A 26,635-nucleotide genomic window follows, 5' to 3' on the forward strand; every position below is an offset into this window, starting at 1 on the left:
CGGGGCAGGCGGCGGCCGAGCTGGGCCCCCCCGGGACAGCGTTACCTGCGAGCAGGACCGCGACCTCCCAGCTTGGACAGCGGTGGTGGCTGCTGGCTGGAGAGAAGAGTTGCTTCAAGGGTCTTAAAAGAGACTCTTGGCGTATGCCAAGTCGTATGGATGCTCCTTTAGCCCCCGAATAGGAACTTACCTTTTGCAGCGTTCTAGCATCCATTAATACCCACCGCACCGCTGCACCGTGCTCACTCATCTCTTGTACACACTGCCAAGATGGTACAGAGAGACCTTAATGCAAATTCAGACCTGCTTTGCTCTCCAGAAAACCTCTAGCCGACAAACAGCTTTGTAAGTTTTGAACAGCTCTCCTGCAAAAAATACTTTTTTTTCTGCAACTGATACAAGTACTGAAATTATCAACAAAGAAATATTTACATATCAGACAAGAAAAGTGTGGATATGGCTTAAAATCAATGTAATTTTTAATTCAGAGATTACCAGCATTTTAAAACTAGCCAACTATAATACAATTAGCAGGTTGCAATGCGTATGATTCACGTAGAAAGCTGTTCCAGTAAAAAAGATTAATTTATATACAGAGCTGAAATATACAATTAGCTGTCATTACAGAACATTCTTTAGCGATCACAGCCAGGTGAACATGGTTATTCACTGCTTGTGGATACACAAAACAGTATTCTCAAAAGAATTTCCTGTACTTTTCTAAAATTAAGCATATGCACTGGAAAACAGTGAACTACTCTGACTGGAAGTAAGGAAAAGGTGACCAGTACTTGCCCTACACAGTTCTTTCTTCTTCCTTGCACTACTGCTTTATGTCAGTACTTGGTGCCTTGACCTTCTGTTGCACAACAAACACTTAAACCAGAAAGTATTAATTCTGTTTCCTTCTTCTCCTCATGTAACTGCCGCTGACATGGCAATACCAACAGCCAAAAGAAATTTCCATCTGAGCATTAGGAGCAGCTTATCTCCTGAACGAAACAAGTACAAACACAGAAGCACACAGAAACGATTCACTGATCACCTCTTCCAAGACTCAGTAGATGAGCTAAAATATACAGTGGAAGCAATTGTTTTCAGAAATTGTTTTATGTTCTGGACTTGCAGAACAGTGGAATTCAGGAAGTAAATACTGAAACTAACACTTGAAATGACAACCAGTTTTCAAATGTACTACAGGTAGATTATCCACTGATGGAAGCCAGTGACTAGATCCCCTAATGCCGAGATTCTCCCACTTCACCTCTGGGGCTGTGGTTCCAGAAAAGTACGAATTTCTCTAGATTTATTTCTTCAGCCACAAAACGGCTTAATGGATAAACATGATCCAGTGGACCTACTACATAGAGATTTTCAAAAAGCCTTCAATGAAGTTCCACACTTAAGGTGGTGGCAAAACAAAGTTGCCACATGATTGACAGAAAGGTCTTTTATGGATTTTTCTAAAACGTTATAGGATACAAAAGTTATGGCTGTTTAAAAGGCAGGGAGGAAAGAGCACAGCATAACGGCAATTTTTCAGGACAGATAACACTTAGCAGTGGAGTCAGTTCTATTCAATATCTTCATCAATGATCTGGAGAAAAGAGCACCCACACAGGGAAGGCAATACTAAACTTCTCCAGGTAATTACATGACATACAGAACGCAGATAAAGCCAGAAGAAGCTCATAAAAAGGTGGCGAATGAGCTTCTATGGAGATAAACACAAGGCAATACACTTTAGGGGAAAATAATCTAAAAAAAGGGGAACATGGTGCTGCATTGGCGTCTAGCAGGTATCACTCAGAAAAGCAATCTTGGAGTCGTCCTTGATGGTTCTCTGACATAATCTGCCTAGAGTGCAGAGGCAGCCAGAAAAAGCAAACAAAATGGTGAGCATCATCTAGAGACATATTGAGAACAAAATAGAAACTATCATTTTGCCACTATTTAAAACCTTGCCCCATTCCTCTTCTTCAGTGCAGTGCGTGGTTCTGGCCTTCAAATGTCCAGAAGAATGTAGTGAAGTTATAAAAGAGGCAGAAGAGGTCAATTAAAATGACCCAGGCAGTGGAGGATCTAACTTACATGAGAAATACAAAAAGATAGGAACTCAGCTTGGAGGCTGAGGAGAGTACAATCAAGAATCATAAATTCTGTGAAACAGGAACTAGTGGCACTTACTGAAATAAGAAAGAAGTCAGTTTAAAAGTGGTAAAAGTACTTCTTTACACAGTGAATGGTAGCTATCTGTAAACTGTTGCCGCAGGTGCTTATAGAGGCAGATTGTACCAGGATATTCAAGAGAGAAGAAAAAACAATAGCAATGTGAAAGAACACTAAAGGCTGGGACAAACTCTTTAACAACCTTCATCCAACCGCAGCTGATGCTCCAGAACTATGACGAGTGCAAACAGCAGATGTTAACGAGGCTTATGTACTCCTCCTAAATAACATCTCTTATTGCGACTGTCAAGAGATATAATGTTGGGTTCGTACTACCAGTCTGGCCCAAAAAGGTGGTTTTTATGCCTTTATGTTCTTTTTGTGTGTTCTGAGACAAAAGACGCTGAAGTTGCACAGATGTTATTACAGTACTCTGTCCAGGGTAAGACTACAAAGCAAGTAACTGTTTGTGTGGTTCCTGTTTTTAACTATTAAGACACACTTTGTCATCTTGCTCATTTTCCATCGTCCTGTGCAAAAGCACAGTCAGCACTATTACATTTACAATTGTCAAACAAGCAGCGTGAAAGACTGAGAAATAGCATAACACAAGCCAGTTGACCACAAAACAGACTTTTTGTCACCCTGATGACTATGAGCAATTTTAAAGCAAGCAGATATTAACAGTGTTATAGGAAATAACTGCTGTGCCTGTTTAACAGTCCTTCCTTTTTGTAGAAAACTAGGGTTTTTTTCTTCTTTTCCCTTTTTGCAGACTCCATGCTGGGCTAAACCCATAGTTTAGCCATCCAACATCCAACATCCAAATGCTCAGCCAGTTTCGCTTCCATCAGAAGAGGCCATTTGTATACTCACATATGATCTGAAGTAGTCAAAAACATGAATCAGACTTCAAAAATTAGAAAGAATGGCCTAAAGTACAGTGGACTTCAAATAGTTTTATTTGCATTCTGTCTTCTGAGCCTGTGTGACACCTTTTGATCCTATTTCCTCAAGAAACATGAAGTCCACAAACTTAAGAGTGCTGTTTGTGTTAGGAAAAACTGAAATTGCCATTAGTTTTATTCAAGAGTTGAGGCTTTAGGAAAAATACTGAATGTTGCAAAATATAGGACAAAATCGGAAGTACTGGTAATACCAGAATAGAAACAGCATGAAACACGGCTGGGTGTCATGCTTAACTTGGAATCCTGGCCAGAATTTTCATAGCTAATAGAAGTAATCAGACGTAGTTTTCAATCCATTCCTTCATGAAAAGAAAGCAAGCTGTGAAACATGACTTGGCATCCAGATTTGGCAAGAATTTTGTAGCTTTGATTCGAATTTGTTTCCAGCATGATACTGGGAGACAAAAGGAAAGAAATACTTGACATCAGCTATGAAGGCCAGTGGTTTGGATGATCCTCCTGTCTGTTAGATGAAATACGTTCTAGCACTCCTTGTTTGAATGTGTTTGTGTTCTACATGAGCTTTCAGATAATCTAAGGCACTATGAGTTTACCTCCCTTGTCATAGATTCAAGCTTAGTGTCACACTGGATGTTTCTGTAGCTTCACACATCTTCCCAGTGGGTTATCACTTTTCAGTGGCAGTGGTGGGATGATGAAATTCCTTTCCCTCCTCTTCCACAGGGACCATTATATCATTCCCTGGAAAAGACTCTGTTTCCTGCTCTGGATAGTGCATTGGCAGTTCCTCTTCCATGTTCTCCTGGGCATCAACATTACTTTCACAACCTCTAGCAGCACAGTTCTTGCCACTAGACACTTCTGAAACGTTTCCCACAATAACAGTGTCAGCGTTCATGATGTATATTGTTTCTAGGGGAGGAAAAAAATAGCGCTGAGTGTAGTTAACGATCACTGCTGACCCTAGAGATGGTTCCTTTTCAGGCAAAATTTTTATTTGTTACTCATTTTTCCCCCCATTCTCTTTTTCTGATCAAGGCCATCACTGTGAAAACACAGAATTCACTAACCCACTAAAACTTTTTGAATTCACACATCATAAGTTGCCTATTTAATTGTTTACTTATAAGGTGCTTTTAATTTTGAAATCAAAGCACTGAACATACTCAGTGATAAAGAAGGCCTGCACATTTTATACTACACTGTCTGGTTTTGGACCACTGTCAAGGGTACTCTGGGCATTATAGATCAAGGAAACCTAGCTCCCATGGTATGAAGCCACTGTGCTATAGCTAGGTCTACAGGATAAAGACACATTAGAAAAGGCAGTAAAATATTCACCAGAGTCTGTTAGAAGCAGCAAACTGGGACCTGGGAAAAACAGATACAGAGAATCCAAGGTTCATGCTCCTGCTCTTTTGAGAAGCAAAAATACCTGCACTAAAAGCAGCCTTTGGGCAACAATCAGGACTGTACAGAAATTCTGAGTAATTATCTGTGGTCTTAGGATCAACAAAGAAATGAGTTTCCAGCAGAGAATCAAGTACAAAATTTTCTAAAAGAGACTTGAACCCAGTGTCCAACTTGTTGACCCTACTCCTTTGAAAAAGGTAAATCAGGCCTTTGCTATGGCTTGGACCACTCCATTTTATTCAGGAAGCTGCAGATCAGACACTGAAAGTTATTGTTAATAATTGCCTGAAGATACTTGGGTATGGTAAGTCAAATAATCACATTGATCCCAAGTCCATCACTCACAGAAAAAAGAAAAAAAGAAAAAAAAAAGCATTTAGTAAGGAAGGGTCAGGTTCAAATAACCTCAAAAATGGGTTTGGAAATATTGCCAGAATGTCTCATGTACACTGTGTTTCAGGGAACAATTCTTGCCCTGTGAGTAAGCTTCCTTCCCTGACTTTATCTCCTACCCTGTGCCACAGTCAGAGACTTTATGGGAACATACGGGAGACATATTTCAAACTATTGCTGTGAAACCAAGAGAAGAAAATGATAGCTTGAGACATGTGAAGTACAACTCTCAATAAGTATTACAGCATCATTTTCCAGCTGGTATAGTTTGGATTTCAAATTTCTTCCGCAAATTTACATCTTCTGGAATAAAAAAGAGTAAGAAGAGCAAATCGTTTTTCTCTCAGCTTCCTAAGAGACCAAGGCAAATGTGAAAATAAGAAAGCATTACACTGAAATGAATAGATATATCAGAATTAGTGTGTCAAAGGTTCTGGAGATTCAGCCTTAATCTTTGTTAGATTTGTTAGAAGCTTCAGACAATTTGCAGCTTACTAATAACCTCAGAATGTGACTTTATGTGCCCATGGTTGAAAAATTGAAAAGGCAATAGAAAGAAAAAAAAAAAAGCAAGACTCACCAATTCGATTATTTATGTGGTCTCTCACTCGAGAGTCAATAGGGCCATCTGGGCCATTTCCATTGCTCTGTGACACGTCAGCCAGACTCAGATCAGGACTATACGCTTTTTCATTGCTAGATGCTAAGTTATTGTTGGTTTCCAAAGGGAGGGTTCTGTCAATTAACTCCTCTTCTGGCCCACTGTCAGTAGTCAGTATGATCTTCTGCTAACACAAAGAGGAGAGTAGAAGTGAGGTGGATGTAAAAACAACACTATGAAGACTGCAATAGGTCTACAGAATCCTTCTGTGGCAGTCAGAATAACATCATGTACTTCATAGCACCACTGCCACAGGGAATCAAAAATTCCAAAGTGTCTAACTAAAAGCAGAACTTAGGTTCCTTTGACCTAAGTTCCTGTATCACATACGGCCATATATAAAAATAGTGTTTCTAAGCAAAATTCACAGATTTTCAATGACATTTGCAAGAATGTACCTCACTTCAACTGTAATCTGGTTTTCTGGATCTGCTTGTACGCTTTGGTAAATTCTACTGCCTTGTCTGCAATTTAGATGCCAATGAACCTTTGTAAATCCACCTATTTGCCATGTTGACCTTTTGCCACAAGTGTTACACTATACGCAGTCTGACATCCTCTAATATAGTAGTGGCTGCATTCTGGGGGCTGAAGATCAGTAGCACTTTTCAGCAAAGAGTAAAACATCAGCAAGAAAGACAGATGCTGGAGGTTAGAATTTTAAGAGATTTGCTCAGGAAGAACTTTAACAAGATATTTTTCCACATTCAGTTGTGAGATAAGTATCAGAGAACAAACCTGTACAGATGTGTAGTCATATGGTGAGAGAGTCAAACAGTCAAAACTGAAAATATATGGTTTAACTTCCTCTTAGATTTTGCAAAGACCTACCACGCTCCTATGGAAGAACAAAACAAGCCAGAGGTTGAAATAGTTGAACTTCAAAATGGAATTGCCTCAGCAGAACCTGAGGTAGGAGAAACAAGCTCAGGGTAGCTATTATGTGAAGAATTAATTACTAAAAGTCCTTTAAAAGAGAAGCTAGAATCTGACAGAGGCTAAAGGTCCTGCATCACAAATTTCTGATGGTTCCTAGCTGTTTCTGTTTCCACAAGGTTGGAAAAGGGGAAAAAAAACCACCGAAAAACAAACCCACCCAACCAAAAAAACTAAACATAGTAAGATTTTGAATTGTGCAGTTTAAAACTCTTGCTCATGTCTGACTTGCTATGTAAGCAAGAGTGGAAGCTCCCCACAACTCAGGAATTAGCTGAAATTATGATAGATGACTGCAACCAGATTTAATAGAATACGTAGTATCTTGTATTTGTGCAAATGTGTAACATGTAAAAACAAACTGATTTTTTTTTGAAAAGGAACAGTTTAAAGAGTGTTTTAGCAGATATAGCCATTTAAAGATAACAAGCCTAATAAACCGAGTAGACTCAGAAGATGAAAGTTGCTATTATTTTACTGGAAGCAGGGAACTCAAACAGAGCTCTGATGATTTCAGCAGCTGAGGAACCACTTTCTGTTGTTACTATATTGACTGATATTTGCCTTGTTCATCTGCAAACTATACTGTTAAACCAGCAGCTGGTTTGGATGGAAAGTCTTCCAGCAAACAGTACCCACTGTGTACCCATATTACAGTCATGCCGAATCCTACCAGAAAGGGAAGGTGACAGGGAGGGAGACAGAAGAAGAGTACAAATCCTATTTGTGTGAGTGGAGCAGTAAGATAAAATGGGTCTGACAAAGTTCTCCCCAGAGGTAGAAAAGGCATTTTCGTCCTGTGATTTTGGATCTTGTGACGTAAGAGTGCAACATAAATGGCACAAGACCAAAGCAAATACTCCCTTCACAAGCAAGATTGGCAGCATCACATTATTTAACACTACAGTTAAACATAGCCTAAGATACAAAAGTAGCAACACCTAGCACATCTTGTTGCTGCACCTAGAGTCGGCATCACAAAGGGAAGTCCAGAAAATAAAAAGGGCTGGTGCTCTTTAACAAGACATTTAAAAATAATATTTACATTGGAATGGAAAGTGATTTGTTTTGGAATATTGATCACACTTACTTCACTTTCGTTCACTGGATCAGGACCTGCAATAGAAATAGGAATAAATATCAGAAGAAAATTCACATAAATCACAAGAATGTTAATATTTGCTCAGAAATGTCACCTAGCCATGTCCTAAACTTTTCCACTGCCCACCCCAAAGCATCATGCTTTCTTTACCACTGATGGCACACTTACATTACATGGCAGAGGTGAACCAGCAACATGTTGCTGCCAAGACTGTGAGGTCCTGCTCCCCCCAAAGCCCTTTGTGGCCATGCCTAGCACCCTCCCCACACCACAGCTGGTACTCATCTAATGAAATGATGAACTGATTAAACTCTCTAGATAAGCAGATGAGGGGCTTATTTAAAAAAAAAAAGTAAAGTAAAATTTAATAACTTTCTACTGGATTAACAAGTTGGATCAGTTCATGTAGACAGATGAATATTAAAGGGATGGTATTTCATAGAAGGGCAGAGAAAGGCAACACTGGGGAAAGAAGAGAGGTGGAAAGAATCACACAGAATCACAGAATCTCAGGAGTTGGAAGGGACCTCAAAAGTTCATCCAGTTTAACCCCTGCCAGAGCAGGATCACCCAAACCAGGTCACACAGGAACGTGTCCAGGCGGGTTTTGAATGTCTCCAGAGAAGGAGACTCCACAGCCTCTCTGGGCAGCCTGTTCCAGTGCTCTGTCACCCTCACAGTGAAAAAGTTTTTCCTCACGTTCAGGTTGAACCTCCTATGCTCCAGCTTGCACCCATTGCCCCTTGTTCTGTCACTGGACATCACTGAGAAGAGCCTGGCCCCTTCCTCCTGACACTCGCCCTTTACAAATTTATAAACATTAATGAGGTTGCCCCTCAGGCTCCTCTGCTCCAAGCTACAGAGACCCAGCTCCCTCAGCTGCTCCTTATCAGGAGATACTCCACTCTTTCAATCATCTTTGTGGCTCTGCTGGACTCTTTCAAGAAGCGACTGTACAGCATCCTACTGCAGCACTGTGAAGCTAGACAGGCTCAGGCCTACTATCTTAATTTCACCCTGAGATGGAGCCACCTTTATTTTCAATGCATCAGCTCTGTAATGCTGCGCACTAACAGTTTCTATACAGTAAAGCAGGCAAGGAAGTAAAAATACCATTTTGAGAAAATTAAACTTCATACAAGAGGTTTTATATCACATTCCTGAGTAAACGAGTATAAAAAGCTCTGATGCACGGTGATTAGGGGAATCTAACATAACAGTTCAGCCAATGGAAATGGAAGCGCTGAGAGAGGATTAGTTAATTGGGCAAAATGCGTGTACTGTTGGGATCTGTGCAGGTTGCTATGGCTAACACCCACTTTTTCTGGAACACATCTCCCACACTGAGTACTCAGCACTCACCCGGGCGCTGTGCCCGCGGGCCGGGGCGGCGGGACGCCAGCGCCCCCTAGTGGCCCACGCGGGGCAGACAGCAGGGCTGGCCTGCATGGCAATAGACGTGTGTTTGACACGAAAAAGTTTCACGTTTTAAATTAAAACTCCATCAAATAAAGTTTCGTATTAAAACGATACACTTACTCTTTAGACATATGTGTTACAATTCCTGGTCCATCAGTCACTCACCTTGAGATGCGAGTCCAGATGTGTGTGAAGTGATGAAATGCAGATGTGCTGTAAAAGAAACCACTCATTTAGCACAACTCATCACAGAGTGTACAGGCTGTAACAGCTTTACCACACCCACAGGTCTACAACCAACCTACAACGTGCACATCCTGCTTTCTACAACAGAGGGAATGTGGTTCCGCAGGCACACCCCACTCTGATGTAGCAGTGGCCAAAGCTACTGAGAGGCAGTATCAGTAATTACTCCTCCTCTCTTGCTCAGAGTCCAACCCTATCGCAGGAACCAATAAACACTCACAAAGTGCTTCAGGTATCATTTAATATTAGTGTCTGTGCTGAGAGAAGAAATCACAGGTTACCCTTTCCCCACACAGCTTGTAGTATGCTCATCTATAAATTCACCACTGCTTCAATCTTTCTCTCATGCTCTCCAACACACTTCATGAGCAGTTTGCCTAGAACCCTCATCTGACCCACCTCCCAGGCAGTACTGAACATGCTCTTCCCCAGTGAATTCCACAAAATTTTGGGATATTTGGGTTCCCAGTTGGCACACACTTGAAGATCAACCAGCTTGCTATGTTTTACAGCTTTAAAAACTCACGCTTTCTTTTGAGGATAAGGATCTGCTTCTTGCAAATCTTCCATTTCCAAAATAACAGCACTCCCATGAGTAGCACCATCACAGAGAGAAGCACTCCCCAGAGAACTAGAAATGTAGCACAGAAGAGGAAAAAGAGTACAAGAAAGGCTAAGAAAAGGCAGAAAGGGAACTATTAGTAGATCTATGTGTTTGGACACAGAACCATGGACACCATTTCACAAGTCATAGAGGATTTGCAGGAAGCTCCCACATAAAAATTGCATTTACCAAAGATAAATCTAAATAAAACATGCTAGACTGAGTAAATGCTTTATCTTTGTTACCTTCTGTTGCTGTCTCCTCCTTGGCTGAGGTAGGAGAAGCGTCGGTCAGACTGGGGCTTTCAGTTGTTGCGACACTTAAAATGATACTAGCCATGGTGGCCAGGTTCTTCTCAAGAAGAAGGTCAGAGTTACTTGTTTCATCACTGAATCTCCCGGACGAAGTGTGTGGGGTAAGGTGGGTGGGCAATTGGTCCAGGCAAACCTGATCGTGTGTGGCATTTCCTTTGCTTAGTGCTACTTTGTTTAACTCAGAACAGCTAGGGAATGAAATAGAACAGTGTATCAGCACCAGAGGAAACTGCCATGGTAGAAGATGAGCGTATTTTCCATGTGACAAACATCCCTTTGGTCACTTCTGTACCACCTGCACTTACTGCTTTCAGTGAAGAAGTAATTAACCTTCTTCTCACCCCTGTGGCATTAATGCTTGACCTGGATGCAAAGCTGATACTCACACGTGTGTACAATTCCACTTCACTTGGTAAACTAAAAATGAGGAAAGAGGGATTCCTTCCTTCCTCCAGTACAGAGCTGTGCAACAGGTGTAAAGAGAGGCCTTCTAAACTCTGCACATAGGCCCAAAGCTATCTCATTGCTGCTAAGATAAATCTGTATACTTTGAACCAGAAGTGACAGGAGTCCCTTTTCGTCTTTTATCAACTTTAATTAATCAGTCACTTTAAAGAACTACGGACTTACTTCGTGTGAGGCTTGCAGATGTCCGTACTGGAGTTTTGATCAGAGAAGGTCCCAGCAGGGCACTTTTCACAAGTGACATCAGTTGTTGACGTGCCTGAATAAAAATAATGCCTGAGGACTGACCAACCAAAATCCATCAGATACAGGCCTAGGGCCAAGATCAGGCAAGGTCTAGCTAGGCAGATTGGAGTTCCTACCTCTGACTTTGACTCCAAAACCAGGCTTGCAAACAGTGTGCCGCTGGCATCGACTGCAGGAGTTATCAACAGGGGTTTGACAGAACAGGCCTGGGCGGCACTCACACACACGGCTAGAATTGAAGGAGCAGGGCTTTGTCTCCACAAGGTCAAATTCTGTGGGGAAGAAACAGATGAGGTAACAGAGAATCACTCTGCAAGGAAAATGCAAAGCAGGGGCCAAAGCTGAGCAATATCGGTACAAAGGCTCAGGAAGTAAAACAGGCTGCTGGCACTCTTTGCAATGGCAACTTAAGTCATGAAGAAGGCTGTAGACAATGGCTTGTAATACAAGACAGAAAGCAGAAATGAGACTTGGATAGCATTGGATGAGAGAATTTTTAGGTTGTCTCAGGTCACACAGGAAGCGATACTGATTACATGCATTCTGCTCTCTAAATCAGTAACCAAGGATGGATAGTTTTGCTGCTGGAAATTCTAAATGAATAAAATATAAATAAAGTATAAATAAAACATAGAGAGAGAATATAACTGTGAGGTATGTGTGAGGGAAAGTAAACCTTTTGCGCATGATACACATGCGAAACATTGTGGCTTTCTGAATACTTCATTCACATATTGTTCAGGTCCACACCTCATGCAGTCTTCATCTGGGTCCCTAGGACATGCTTTCTTTTTAACATAGCCTGGAGAAAGAAAAGAAAAATACTCAGGATACCTGTTCAGAATCACAGCAGACAACCATCTTGAAGTGTTCTTGTGTGCTCATTTACCTGTTAGACACACTACCACAATCTTCTCTTTGTACCTGTCATTTGGTTTCTCTAGCACATTTTTGCCTTTCCCATTCAAATGTAAAGGGATCCCAGCTGTCCTGTTACACCAACACCATGCACAGTGCCACCACACTCAGTATGGATGGATACAGACTGGGCACATGGCGAGTCATGTGCTGACAGAAAAGACCTCCAAGTCTGCAGTGAGGGCAATATTGTCCTGCCATTACTACGTTTCCAGACATAAGGCATCACTTTTTTTTTTCAAAAGCTGCCAGAATTTTCTAAGTGCACAGGGATTCCACACAGCAACCACCCCATCTCTCATGTTCAGAATTGCCAGGAGGTAGAAATAATTACCAGAGGATAAGGAACAGCAGCAGTTGCAGAAGGAAAAGGTAAAGCAGAAACATAAAGTTAGGCAGAGTTGTATGTTCCACAGGTGAAAAACAGAAGGAAAGAAATGAATCCCAGTTTCAGCATCCAGCCTGTGTCACCCAATCACAAAGAGCTAACCACAGGGAGGGGGAACCTGGCAGGGATACAACTGCCCTACTATGCATTTTAGCAACCACTATGTAGGAGCACAGACAAAAACAGCTGTACTATATTTGGCCCACTAAATACCACCAGACAAGCCTGAACCACGTCATTTCCACCTCCTCAAAACTACTTGTCTGAGACTATTCTTTTCAAGGTGGGGGCTGATTGCTGAACCTCAGCACTCAAGCTGCACGCGTGTACCTGCACATGTGTGTCATTTTCTCCTTCCTCACTCAACGGCCCAAAAGCTTTGACTTCAGTTATTTGAGATTTTCTGTACACATGGGTCCCTCTCTTGGGGGATGTGTGCCCTAGGTGCAGTAGCTTTGAAGCTTGTCTAATAGTGTCTTCTGGTGCCGTTCTCCATTGACTGTGTTCACAGCTCAACAACCAGGTAAAAGCCTAAGAAGTAGGAATACGAGCTGCAATCACCTGTGCAGAAAAATGTGCTGAAATTAAGTAGATTAAATAAGCATTTTAAGTGTTTTTCTGTTGTGATTATGTGCATGCATTAACTTCTGAGGATTTGCTGTTAACTGTGCATGTGGAATTACCTGGACTATTGACTGCAGCACTATCTTGTGGAGCTGGATATCTGATTTGGAGTGTAAAACAAAAAAAACCAACCAAAAAAAAAGGTAAAAGAATAAACAGAATAAACAGAAGTTAAATGGAATACCAACTTCTGCATAACATGTGCTGTTCTAGCATATACCATTATTTCCCATTAAAGTCTCTGTTCTTCCCCTTGACAGGAGGGAAATATTTTTTTTCTGTAATGACAGAAAGAAAATATTCTTCTGGTAACCTAGGTATGAAGTCTCTTTTTACCTGTGCAAGAATTAAGTACATGAGAAGAGATGTGACAACTTTAGAAATCGATTAGAATGATTTTTTGAGGTTTGGTTTGAAGTTTATCTTGAAATTGAACTTGTAACTAACACTGAAACAGGATGGCTTGCATGTGGGCCAGTGTGCTCAGATGGAAAGCTGTGCAACTGTGGGCTGCAACATCAAGGAAAGTAAAGCCAGGATGCACTAAAAGTTCAAGATGCTCCACTTTGATTAGATGGGATTTTAGAAAAACTTCTCTTTCTTTGCAGTGAGCAGCCAAGTTAGTAGCTGATGTGAACAATTTATTACTTGAAGCAGTATTGGAAGATTGAAATGGAAAAGGATCCTTAGGAGTTGTGAAAGAGCCCTGGAGGATGTGAAGAAATGTCCAAGACTGACATAAGGATGTAGCAACAAAATGAGTTTCAAGACTAAGCAGAAGTGAAATGATTGAGACTGGTGGCACATTACAGCCAGATGGAAATCGGATCTCTGCTTTTCGCAAGACCTCACTATGACACATGGCATTATGGGAGCCTTTGCAAAGTATGGTTTTGAAAGTGAAAAGAGCTTTTCTTGGGACTGGTTCAGGGTCAGATCCCTGTCCCTTTTCTTCTTTTACAGGACCAGTTTCTCCATCCCTTGGTCTTGTTTGCTTATACAACTTCTGAATGATTTTAGTGGTGCAGCCAGCAGTACAAGATGTCTCAGTGGGAACCCTGATGTAACTGCATGCAAATGCTAGCCACCAAGCACTAAACCCCTCTTTATTATTAGAACACAAATAAATGTCAAAAATTTCCTTTCGAAATAGAAAACATTACTAGAAGAGATCGATGATGGTGAAGTACCATAAAATGCCCCACCCACTGAGTGGTTTTTTGGCCAATAGGGGGTGTTTCAGACACTTCCAGAACTGTTGTCTCACACCAAGGTGTTTCCTGCTTCTGACCTCACATGTGTCTCTGAGTCACACCTAGCTTCTGGCAAAGCTCACTGTGTCCCCCAACAAGGGGCTGTTCCTTGTCTCTTGTGGGTCACTTTCTAAGCTGTTTTGACTGTGAGGATAATGACAGATTTTCTACACCTTCATTTTATATTTTTTGCCTCCGATCAGAAACTTATTTACCCTAATTTCACTGTGCTGTTTCATACCCTGAGGCAAGTTGAAATGAATTCTTAGACATGCCTACTTCTAGCTACTTCGGAGTATCAAGTCAACCGAAAAAAACACACATTAAAAATTCTAGCAAGTTGTCTTGTTTGCAATTTACAGATTGTCTGCATGCAGACTGAAAAGGAGCAGGATCCACACTAGGTAGCATTTAATGAAATTCCACTTTTCCTCGGGAACAAAACACAATTCTGCAGATAGACATGGTTCCTACTATATCTTCAAGAAAGGCTCCATGCTAATTTGACTGAATTATAAACATACTGACCTGAGGGACACTGGTAACAGCAGCTTCGTGAAGTTTCATCATAGAACCAATTCTCAAATGTATCACAGGAATGGAATGAGGTTAATGATTTCTAGAAATTGAATCAGACAAAAGACATAATTAGAAAACAATTAGTTCTGTATTAAAGCAGATCCTGGCATCAGTCTCAAGTGGTGGTAGTTGCAGATGGTAAGGAAAAGCCCGCAGCTTTTTCAAAGATCAAGTATCCCCAAAGAAACTTAATTACTGTTGCCCATATGCTTAAGCAAAGATTGCAATATTCAGTGTACTCAGCAATAATTCAATATGTATCTTTGCTCAGCAGGGTCTTCAACCTGGAAGTAATTTAAACATAGGAAAACTATGGCCCAACTTGTGTACCAAGCATTACAATGCTCAGAAGCTAACACTTCGTGTCATACAATAAAAAGAGTAGTGGCATTGTCCCACAAAAAAGGTTCTTCAGCCAATGCTGAAACCTAGCTGCAGGACCACTAAGATCACTAAGAAAAGCTTGTCTACCAATCTGCATCTCCTTTAGAAATCTCGTAGCAGTTAGCGAATAAAAAAAAGGCTAAATATTGCTGTCCTGAAATGATGCCACGTTAATTTGAGATAAAGATTTTTTGAAAATATTTTTTTAAAAAAATCCCTAACATCTGTAACAGATTTCCAGCTCTGTGTGCAATGGAATAAGAGGTGGTGTCATAGTAAAGATCATCTAAGTCTAGCTGGATTGGCTGTAATCCGCAAAGACAATTCTTGTTTGCAGCAAAGAAGTCTTTCTGCTCAGTTATTTATGCAGTTCTAATGCTTAAATTTAGCAACCTAAAGCTGTGTTTGCTATATCTCTTGGACTTGATGATCTTAAAGGTCTTTTCCAACCCTAACAATTCTATGACTCTATGAACCAATAAATTGCTTTACTTATTCAGGGACAAATCCTACACTGGGAACAAGAGGTTTTTGTCTTGAAAAGAACATCGTAAATACTCATACAGTGAAGCCCTTATTCAAATAACTAATCCCACTTCTATTGTGAGTGAACGTTTTCAGGAATAACCTTGACTACATGACTGATAATTTGTTTAGTTAAAAAGACCCCCACACAACAGTGCTAATACTAGCTTAGAAAAGGAGACTCGGCTATGAATTGTATCACGAAGCATAGAACAAGACTTCGGTTTTTCGTATGGCAGGGCCAATACATGATCTGGAAATTACAGCACTACAAGTTTTCTGATGAGAAAATCTGATTTTTCTGATTTGGCATCTCCCTTAATAATCCCCTAAAAATGCTGTTATCTGAATTTCATTTTCAATATTTGCTAGAAGGTAAAAATGTCATTTTTTGGTAAAGACTGAATCAGCAGATTGCCCCGAGATTTTCTCACATGATACTGGTAGAGCAGTTAAGTATTTCAGAAAAACTGCATCTCACTTTCTGCAGATGAATTTCCCACTGGCCTTTGAAATAATACCTATAGTTTCCTACTGCCTTAGTACGCAGTACAGAATCTTACTGCCTAACTGATTTCACAGCTGTATTCTCCTGTTTAATATACTGTTCTTTTCATGGCAGGACCATAAAACACAGAGCTTATTTAACTTGCCCCAGGTCACATCAGAAAATAGGAACTTTCAGTCAGAGAGGAAATTAACAAAAGGACAAGAAAGAGAAACATATTGAAACCATTAAACTGAAGCAAGCTCCACTAACAGAACTGAGAAGTCTTGCCTAACACATTTCTGCACCAACCACTGGGCCACACAGCCTCCCTACAAAGCATTTTCTCTAGCTTACTGTAGAGGGGAAATAGCAGATGGCTGCTCACTCAGCCTAACTCACCTAAAGTTTACAAATGTGCACCTCCTATTTTTCTTTTCTGAAGAGGAGGCCCTGGACTTGGGGAAAAGGAAGTGGAATCTCCTTGCATCTGCATGGAGAAGCACCCCGCTTAGCCAGGCACCCTGAGACTAAACTGAATAACAGGAAACTACACAAGACCAGTCACTAGACAAAGGGTCATTCAGCAGTCAGTCCAGTGATATGAAATGATTAAACTAGTTTTATAAAGAAAATTTAAGAAACAGCAGCATCCTAGCTAAATAATCCTGGATTAATTTCCCTGTAAGAGATATAAGAAGTCACCACAACAACCTGATCTTCTCTTCCAGGTTCTCCTGGGCAACCAACTGTGACTGCAAATGATGTTGAATTTTAAACTGGGGTGCAGAAACAAAAGTCTTGATTGATACACGCAGCACATAAGCTTACAGCTTATTTAATTGTCTCTTTTGGGGTTTAAATCAAGGAATAGCGGCTGTGTAAAAGTGTGAGGGAAGGGCTGCTTCTTAAAAAGTTACCTTGTCTAAAATATTGAAGTCAGGAGTTTAGGATTGGATTCTGTTCTTAGACACAGCAATGCAAATTCTGATTATGAATTTGACCTGATGCTAGTTCTATGATAAGTTACCGCATGAACTATACATACATACTACACAAACTATGAAAACATACATTCAAAAGAGACTGTTCAGAGAGTATTCAACCTCTAATTTTTCCTTTCCACAAGAGGGCAGCTATATACTACAGCCAGCTACATAATACATGACATCTGCTGCCTTCGGGTATCCAGTTATAAGCACAGCTTTGTAGCCACCTTTACTGTTTACCGAGACTAGCCCAAGGTGCTCTGCTGTAAAAATAAGTCATTTTAACAAATCATGACACAATTTCTATGACTGAGAAACCATCTCCTGAAGACCCCATCACTTCCAACCCATAGCTACCTGCAAAATGTCTGTAAGAGCTGCCACCTGTTCAGTAGAGGTGTTCCATGAGCAAGAAACTATCTATATATCCTTTCAGTGATAAATAATGTACACAGCAATGTTCAGCATCAGTCATCATCTCCCCATTTTTGGCATTTTTTCCTCCTCTAAATCCTAAAGCTGCTTGATTCCTAATGAATAATATGAAGTTAAAATGTGCATTATTATTGGGTAGCAACAGGCCTGAACTGAGGTAATTTACCCACTCGGTGACTGAACATGTGAATTACCTGTTTCACCACCTGTAACTGCTCTTCCCACATGTAAAATGCCATGTCTAACATCTCAGGAAATTAGGGTGAAAGGTTGCAATAAAATATTGGCTTGTTTGACCTTTTATTTTGATGAGCTCAGTATTTCTAATTAGGAAGAGATCGGTGGAAAAAATTCACCAAGAAACACAAGGAATTCTAGATTACAAACTTTCCAGTCCCACTCTTTCAAGACTCAGAGCTCCTGGAAAGATACCTTATGCATTCTCTTGGTTTGACCATCATCTTAGATCTCTATGTACAATAACACTCCAAGTGATAGGATTGAAGCATTTAGGGTATTTTTGATCCTCGGCTGTTGGCTACTTCTTTTTAACAGTAGAAATCCTCACCTGGTGAATATCAAAATGACCTGGGTGAACTCCTATTGTTTGAATAGTTCAGTACTGGGCTTGGACCTCCAGGCTCAACCTTGTATAAACCCGCAGCAATGTGACGGTGAGGCCACCACAGGGCTGAAAAAGGCCCTGTGGCTTAATGTTCAAGGTTCGTGGTTCCGTTCCTGTCCCGCCTTAGATGTGTTACTTTGAAGTCCTCGCTGCAGTGGGTCCAGTGTCTACCTACAATTAAGGGTATTTTTATGGTGGTGGCACCAGAGAACTCCAGACAGGCTCTGTAGGGCATAAAGGACAAACTGTTCCTCCAGTTCCACAGGGTCCTCAACTTTATAGATTTTCTTGCTTTTACCAAACTTTGTCCAAACTGTCAACAATGGTGCTGTAAAAACTTCTTATCCTGCCAACACTTCCAGTTCAACTGCTAAGGGAGGACAACTGCTATCAGAATAGGTCAGTCTGCTAAAGCAGAACTTACAGTTTACATTCTCTTTTTCAGTGAAACATAAAAGCATCATTCCACACAAAAATTTGGGTAAGCAGTTTACTCAGGAGGACATCATATGCTGTTTGTAATCAAAATAGGCAGGGGAAAAGCTAGCTGTCTTCTTTCACTGTGGCTACAAAGAATCTGGTGACAGCACAGAATGATCCTGTTTAGATGAGGGAAATTCTGAGAAAAATTCCCACCAACAGTAGCAGCATTGATCTCCCCAGCACAGATACATACTGGTTTGAGCTGCATTACCAACGGCTGCAACTGTAGGAGCCTGCTACGTACTGGGTTTCCGGTACTGTGACTCAGATGATGGTAGCCAACAATGGAAGCTTTTAAAGAAAATGTCCCTCCTGTCAAGCCTTAATCAGATCAAGGATCACCTAAAAAGAAGAGAGGAATTCACAAAAGCACTGAGGAGTAAAGGGAAAAACTAAGTTAAAAAGTGATACTTTATCATATGAAGACTCAAGAACAACACAGCAGGAAGGACAAGCATACGTGCTCTTACTGCTCTCACCACCAACAAAAATCTCAGCATTAACACATTTCTAATGTATTTCTGGTTGTGAGTGCTTGGACAACACCAAGCATTATAAAATGCTGAATAAGACACAAAGTTTAACTACAAAAGATTGAAAGTGTGCTATGGACCACTACCCCATTTGTTAGCATGAACTTAAGTCAAAGAATCCTTTTTTAATATGTTCTAGGACGACAGTAGAAATTTAACCCCGTCTCAGAAAAAAATATTAACTTGATTACTTTGACTCAGGACTGTGTGAAAATCACTAATAAAACTATTTTTTTCCAGAATAAAACCCCTTTATTTAAATTAAGACTATTTGCTAGGCAGAAGCTGAAGGTTGAGGTTTGACTTAGCAGGTCTCAGTTGCTCATAAATAGCTCTTGAAATGAAAGGAAGGGATAAAGCAAAGGAGACAGAAAAAAAGTTTCAGTCTCACATTACAAAACCACAATGCTATCACCTTCTTACAAAAAAGCATCAGCTGTGAGTGTTGGTGTGGGGCATTCACCTTCTTGATTCCGTGGTGCCTGTGTGTAGAGGCCCACAAAAAGGAAAGTGCTAGGAAATTCCCCACTTAGAGTGTTGGCCATTTCTCCTGGCTCCAGTATGCTTACAAAAATTGACAAGTATCCAGTGAGAGAAGACTCACTTCATCATTTTTGCCTCTTACTTCTTGTTTTGTAGGGAAGGATTTGTGTGTAAGAACTTTCACTTTTGCCCCATTTCCCCCTCTTTTTCTTGGAATGCCTAGAAACACTGAAGAGATTTGTATGAGCCAAACTCAGCAGCAGCCAGCATGTGGCTTTTCTTCATCAAGGAAATCTCCAGTAAGTTTTACAGAACAAACTCTTCTCATCTCTGCAAGGAACAGAATGAAATGCAGTAACCTCAAAATCCTGTTTAACATTCAAAGTATTTTTCCGTTTCATCTTTTGACTGTCCCTCCTCCTTATCCACTCAAGATAGACAGATACAGAACTCAAGTGTTGTCAGGCAAATTCAAAATTCTAGCAAAACTTCACTTTTTAAGGCATCATTTCCTAGTGTTTCCTGAAGAAAAGAGAAGGAGACATTTTACACTTCCCTGACCCCTCAATAATCCAGTCTCAATAAAGAAATAAAAGTTTTATCCCAATGACATATAGTATTGTCCATCTACACTTACAGTTCTGTTCATTAATACATATTATAAAAAAACTCTTTAAAAGTCAAGGAAGATCACAGCAGTACTGGTGGATGGGCACAAGGAATCCAGCTATGGTGGAGTAGGTCTTCTATTCCAATTTAAATAATGGCAATTGTAAAGATGGTGCTGAATTCAGCGGGTTACTCTGCAATTCAGTCAGGACAAGGTTTGACTCATTTATTTATGGTCTTTTGAGCTCATAGAGAAAAAGTGATGGTGAGGCAGAGTAAGAAATCAGCTTGCTACAAATGAGCTGTAAGTCAGGAAGAAAGCACATTACGGTAAAAAAAAATTCTTCTACCAGCATTGGCTATTCTAGAAGTGACTAATACTGTAGCAAAACAGTTGACTCCCTTTCAAGCTTCTATCCAAATTCTGACAGTACAGAAAAAGCTGATAATCTAAGAGTTCAAGTAGTCAAGTTTCATCTGCTTGACAGTAAAGTCATTATTAGCAAGGGAGAGTTAACTGAATATTAAAACAAACAAAACACAAACTGTGGACTCGAGTGAGGTGGAATATGGTTTTAAACATGACCAAGAAGTTGTGACTTGCTCACATTAAACAGTATCTCTTCTATCCAGTAGCAGTAAAAGCAAAGTTTGCTGTGATAGAGGCAAGACAGAAAGACAGTGAAAAGCCAATTGCTTATCTTATCAAGATCCACATATTTATTTCAGGTTACTGATGATTTTGCAGTGAGTCTGAATGTTGACAGTGAGTATCAGAAAACCAGATTTCCTCTCTGCCCCATTCATTTTGTGAACAAATGACTAAAAGTGATGTCGAATAAAAAAAATCCCATCTTTTTTCTATTGCCTTTCTCCTAAAGCAGCCTGCATTCAGCAGACCAGGCAAGCTTGTCTGAATGATCTCCTCAGGTAGGTAAGGACTACAGACTCCAATCCTACAGAAGAACAGTGATCCGTCTTGATTTCAGAGAAGAGACAGTGGCAGGACAGATAGGCAGAGCTAAACAGAGCAAGTTTGCAATGTGGGAGGGGAATTTACAACTAAAGACACAAAGGCAAACTCCTACTCTTAATAAAAGAGCCAGGAGGATCTCTTTCAAATGTCTATGAAGAGGTCGCAGAACTTGGTTATTTTCAAAGATCTCATCGAAGTGAGTTTCTTCATAAAAATCTGATAGCCCAAGTGATGTGCTATATCATTAATTTACAATGCACAGAGGGGTGTCTTAGGCTAGTATATGCTCGTGTTTCCACTGCAAGGGAAAACAGCCAATTTCACAACCCAACAGTGTGCAATTACTCACCCACTTGACTTTACCTGTGCAAAGAGCCTCTGCGACTGAACTTTTTTGTGTGTGCGTGCATAAGCGTCAGCCAGGGAAACTACCTGGATTTATGCCAGGTGCTGAGGGCTCGCTGCCACGTGATCCACTAGGGAGGAGGGGGTAAGTGGCGGGGAGGGAGAAGCAAACCCACAAGAAATGATACGATCTGAGCAGGGAGCTAGCTTGCATCTACAGCATCAGCTGAGTGCCATTCGTGGGCTATGTCTATTTTAAGTCAATTTGATACAGAAATAATAGCCCATTCATGAGGAAGTCAGTGTCAGAGGGGTAGACGGCTGTAAAGAGGAAGATACTTTATTGTTTTGTTTGCTGTTGCACCTTTCAATTTGCCCGCCCTGACTGACAACCAGCAGAGTGGAGAAGCCCTCCAAACCAAGCTCCACAAGGAACATGTCTGTCAGCCAGCACCTGGCCATCCAGGCAAAAATAAAAGCCACTCACCCACACAAACAAAAACAGTGCCTCACCCCATCAAATCTTTCCTCATTCCCTAGCTTTGATACACCTGGAGGTACACTAACACTAGCAATGCCAACAAAAAGATGCAGATCATAGTTTGTATCCCCTGCTCCTGCCTGCAAAGTTCCCAGAGAAGGTAAACTCTCCTAACTGCTCTCTTTTCTACCTGCATCTCCTGAGAGCTTTGCTTTATACCTTTATGACCCTGTGCTGCACAAAGCCAGTTTATGTGGATGCCCATTACCTGGCACCCAGCCCACTTACCTGTGGGGCTGAAGGATCCTGGTGCAATACTGTCTTACCTGTGGGGGTGAAGGATCCTGGTGCGATCCTGTCTTACCTGTGGGGCTGAAGGATCCTGGCGCGATCCTGTCTTACCTGTGGGGCTGAAGGATCCTGGCGCAACCCTGTCTTACCTGTGGGGCTGAAGGATCCTGCCTTACCTGCGAGGCTGTCTGGATATCCTGCAGAAGCAGCAGAAGCCACAGTCCTCGTGCCAGGCTGCAGGCAGCCATCTGCAGTGGTGTTAAATCTCCCTAGCTCCCACCATCACAGGTTAGACAGTCAGGTTGATCCTCCTGAAGGTTGAGATCCTCCCAGGGTCCAGAACAGTCTTGTTCCGTGTCTCTTCATTCAATCCAGAGCCATTCCAGCTGTTCAAGACAAGCAGGAGACAGTCTTTGAGACTCAAGCAAGCTGAAAAAACAATTTAGAAGGAAGAGGGAGGGGGGTTGCCCAAAAAAGAAAAGTAAAAAAAGAACAAAACAAAACCGCGTCAATCACTGGTCCCAGAGCTGTCGGGTTTCTGCGAGGTGGTTGCATGTATCAAGGTTGTCATCCGAGGTACGCGGCTGGCTGTGCAGAAACACAGGCTCCTGAGTCATCTAGGCTGCCCTCACAGAGCACTTCACCACCCCAACGCCTTGGCCAGGCATGAGTCCAAGCCCTGCCCCATCCATCCGCCACAATCTCAAGAGCTGCAACCAAGCCTCAAGAGAGTTCCCAGTAAGAAATGCTCTTTTTTTTCAGTACAGTCATTTTAATCCTGTTTGGATGAGTGTGTCAAAACTCAAAATCAACCAGGGTGACTCCGCAAAGGTTCAGGCTTTACACGCTGCTGTTTAGACACTAATATACTGCAGACCATCCTCTTGAGAATTCTTCTTTCCTCCAATCGCACTTGGAAACAATTCCTGATTGATGACAATAATTCCTTAGACTGCTACTCATAATTTCATTCACTTTCATTTATACTTGGCATAATATTTTTTGACTCTGGTGCCTGGAAAGATTTCAGTTGGTTTAAGATGCCATGAAGCTTTCTTATCTGCTCTAAAAGTTTTGTCAAAAGTAAAAGTTAGCCACTTCAAAACAGGGCAGACTGCCTTGAAAACTTCTCTGAGGTGCTCAGGAAAATAATGAGAATTTGAATTCTCACACCCATGGTTTTTTGCTTCTCACCCTTATCAGCAAAAAGAAAAAGAAAAACAAAAGAAATGAGAAAAGATTGAAAGTTGGATAATTGACTATTTTATTAAAGACCCACAGCTACCTCACTGCCATCACAACAGAGCACCAAAGATGAGGACATTCCACAGGGACCCTGGGATGATGTAAATATCTCTTTAACTCACAGCTGTAACGTGTTTCTTTTCAACTCACTGCATCTATTTCTTTCTCCAGAATACCACCACAAAAAAACCAGGCATTTTCAGAACACTGTACACTGTGTCTTTGGCATATAAGTCCAACATTCTTTCTTCACTCTGTAAGGTTATTTCTCAGTTTCTAAGCTCTCTAAGCTATAAAAGGGGACCATGCTAGGTATGTCTAGAGACAGCCAAGCACTTGAATGTCCAAATATCACATTCTTGTTTTGTCTGATTAAATAATGGGCTAGAACATGTCTCAATCTTGTTTAATAATATGCCATTAGTAATTCTTCCAATTTATGAGTGTGGTTTCAAATGACGCAGTAGTCAAGGCAATTTGTGAGCTGTTTGACTATTTTCTTTTTTCTTTTTCCTTTTTTTTTTTTCCTGAACACCTCTTATCTAAGTTCTAGCAAAAGAACAGGAACCAACACAAGACATAGCTGGAAAGTTTTAGCCTCTGTAAGTTATACTGCTGAGGTCAACATATCCGATACAAAAACTAAGTATTTGAGTACAAAAGATTGCTTGTGAAAGACTTTCCCAGGACTGGAAACAGGGAGAGTTTTCCGGCCTGTTTTCCAGAAAAAATAAGACTGAAATGAGCATACTGAGCATTTTGTACATACAGGTTTGTCAGTTCCTTTTTAATCAATGGTGTCAATAATTTTCAACCCATTGGATAATTTAAATTAAGTTTGGTTGAGGATGCAATGTCATAAAGTTTTACAAAGTTTCATGGAAGGAGATGACTTGGATAAAGAGGAAAAATTCTAGTAACACTGGAGACCAGAGCTGCTGAGAAGAAAGAATCCAATGTTGTATGTCCAAAGTGAAACCAGGCTTCCCAGCTGCCATCCTTCTCAGAACTTCACAGTCTTAAATTCATTCTTGATTGAACCAGAAATTCAAAAGGATAGGAAGTGCAAAGTGCTTATTGTTGCTGCTGGCTTCTTGGAAAGGCTATTACATCACACAATGCTATTACAAGTCTGTAATAAAAGCAGCAGCAATGAAAAGGGTGAGGAGGTTGTGTTTAATAGGAATGTTTCAATCTGCATGCATTTTTAACTGAATGCATTAATTTCATACTTTGTGTGTTTTGATTTCAAATACAATGAAAGGGGCTTTCCAAAAGAAGCCCTATCAGTAACTGGAAGAAGCACCTCCGTTTTATAACAAACCCACGCTACTGTTCTCTAGATGTTGCTTATATTTCCTAGAAAATAATCATTTATGTTAATATGGAAAAAAAAAGCAGAACAAATATAAGCAAAGAAACAACCCCATTTCTCTGTTCCTCCATCAGAGGACAATGCCTATCATAAAAAAGGGGAAAACCCCTATGAGCATGCTATTTTAGTTATAATGTTTATTTGATTGCACACACCTGTCTCTAGCATCTGAATCTCCTTTTATTATAGGTGTTAAAAGGTAGCAATGCCCAAAGACAAGGTTGCTTAGCATTTTCTATTTTAAATAATTTAGTCAATGCTGAGCTTAGCTAAAGCTTAGGTAATTTTTATACCAGGTATCTGATCTGTGCTGATCATTTCTGCATGTTGTGTGGAGGTGAGATGAAAGGGAGCAGAGAACATCCTGTAAATCAGCGGTTACTCAAATGTTGCTTGATACCTGGAGCAAAAGAATGCAGAGACCCTGCTAAACCATGAGGAAAAGTCTAACGTGTGCCCAAGACCTTCCTCTGAGCACTTATTCGTTATGCTGCTAACAGTGTCAGTCTAGTAAAGAAAGTAGTAATAGAATACTGCAGATGTAGCATTGTAGTAATGACATTTTCTAATTTAGAAGTGGCTGATTTTAGTTCCATATTGTACTTTTAGCATGGGTCCTTGTCTTTTTAAATATGTATGTTCAGTTAATATATATCTAGCTGTATTGGTGAAAAAAACCACTGAGAGAAGTGTCATCTCTAAACATCTGTCAAACAGATAAAGGAGACCATGAAATTTTAGAAGATACATATTAAAACAACCTTGTCTAAAATCCGTACTTCAGTGTCTGTCAGCGTTGCTATTTAGAGCATTGCAGTATGCTGATGAAAAAAAATCACTAAACTCTTGCTACTATGGCAGATTAAACACCACCAGACCCTAAAACTTCATTAGGAGTCTCAGTAGTACCAAAGGCAGTGCTCATTGGGATACATGCTACATATTATAGGAGGGACAAATTGAAGGTAGCATTCTTAAGAAATTAAAAAAGAAAATAAAAATGAAACCATTTACTGTAATAAAAAAGCCAAAGAATCTTATGGTTAAAGGAAGGAAAGCAAGCAGAAACAAAGAATTACTTTCTTGACAACTCTCTTGATCTATTTATGCATTTTAGCCACTGGAGAGCTCTCTTCCTGAGGATCTTGGAAAGTGACACTGTGGTAACAACACGCAGGGAGAACGTTCAGGATCCCAGTGATTTTAGGCATTGTAAGTGAAGCCAACATACCAAACTTCTCAGGAAATCTTTCAGTAGCCCAAAGAGGACAGACAGGACGGAGGGCAACACTGGTGCAATGTGATCTTACTGAGAAACACCACTTAGAGAGCAAGCAATTGGACTTCGAACTAGATGTAGCTAATAAAGTATTTGAACTTGTCAGAACGTGTAAAAAGGAATATAACCTCATTTATGCCAAGTATGCCACAGACTAGCAAAATTCTGCTCCCCTATGCCACTCTGGTACTGATACTTTCTGGCACATACATTTCCCTTAGTAATAAATATTTGTCAGTCCATGTAATTATGTCCCATCAATCAAACCATTCTGCAATATGTTAAGTACATTGCAGGTGCTCTCGGTAACATGATCTGTAGAGCTCTCTTGATTTAGCAATTTACCTTGGTACATTTGTCTACTGTGATCAACAAGGAAGATGGTATGAAGCTCTTACTGCATACTTGTTGAAACATAGCAGCAGCTTAAA

General features: G+C 40.6%; 1 protein-coding gene across 1 annotated transcript; it reads right to left on the minus strand.

Moving 5' to 3' along the window:
• Positions 1 to 3,765: 3,765 nt before the first annotated feature.
• TNFRSF8 (tumor necrosis factor receptor superfamily, member 8) lies at positions 3,766 to 22,553 on the minus strand. Its single transcript, XM_010183656.1, has 10 exons — positions 22,482 to 22,553; positions 14,609 to 14,699; positions 11,574 to 11,699; positions 11,014 to 11,169; positions 10,817 to 10,910; positions 10,117 to 10,374; positions 9,791 to 9,904; positions 9,305 to 9,323; positions 5,485 to 5,692; positions 3,766 to 4,010 (listed from the first exon to the last, which is right to left on the minus strand). The coding sequence occupies exons 1-10, from the start codon at positions 22,551 to 22,553 to the stop codon at positions 3,766 to 3,768; spliced, it is 1,383 nt and encodes a 460-aa protein (XP_010181958.1).
• Positions 22,554 to 26,635: the final 4,082 nt, after the last annotated feature.

The sequence above is a fragment of the Mesitornis unicolor genome, unplaced genomic scaffold (genome assembly GCF_000695765.1).
Source record: "Mesitornis unicolor isolate BGI_N332 unplaced genomic scaffold, ASM69576v1 scaffold46280, whole genome shotgun sequence".
In the NCBI taxonomy this organism is placed as follows: domain Eukaryota; kingdom Metazoa; phylum Chordata; class Aves; order Mesitornithiformes; family Mesitornithidae; genus Mesitornis; species Mesitornis unicolor.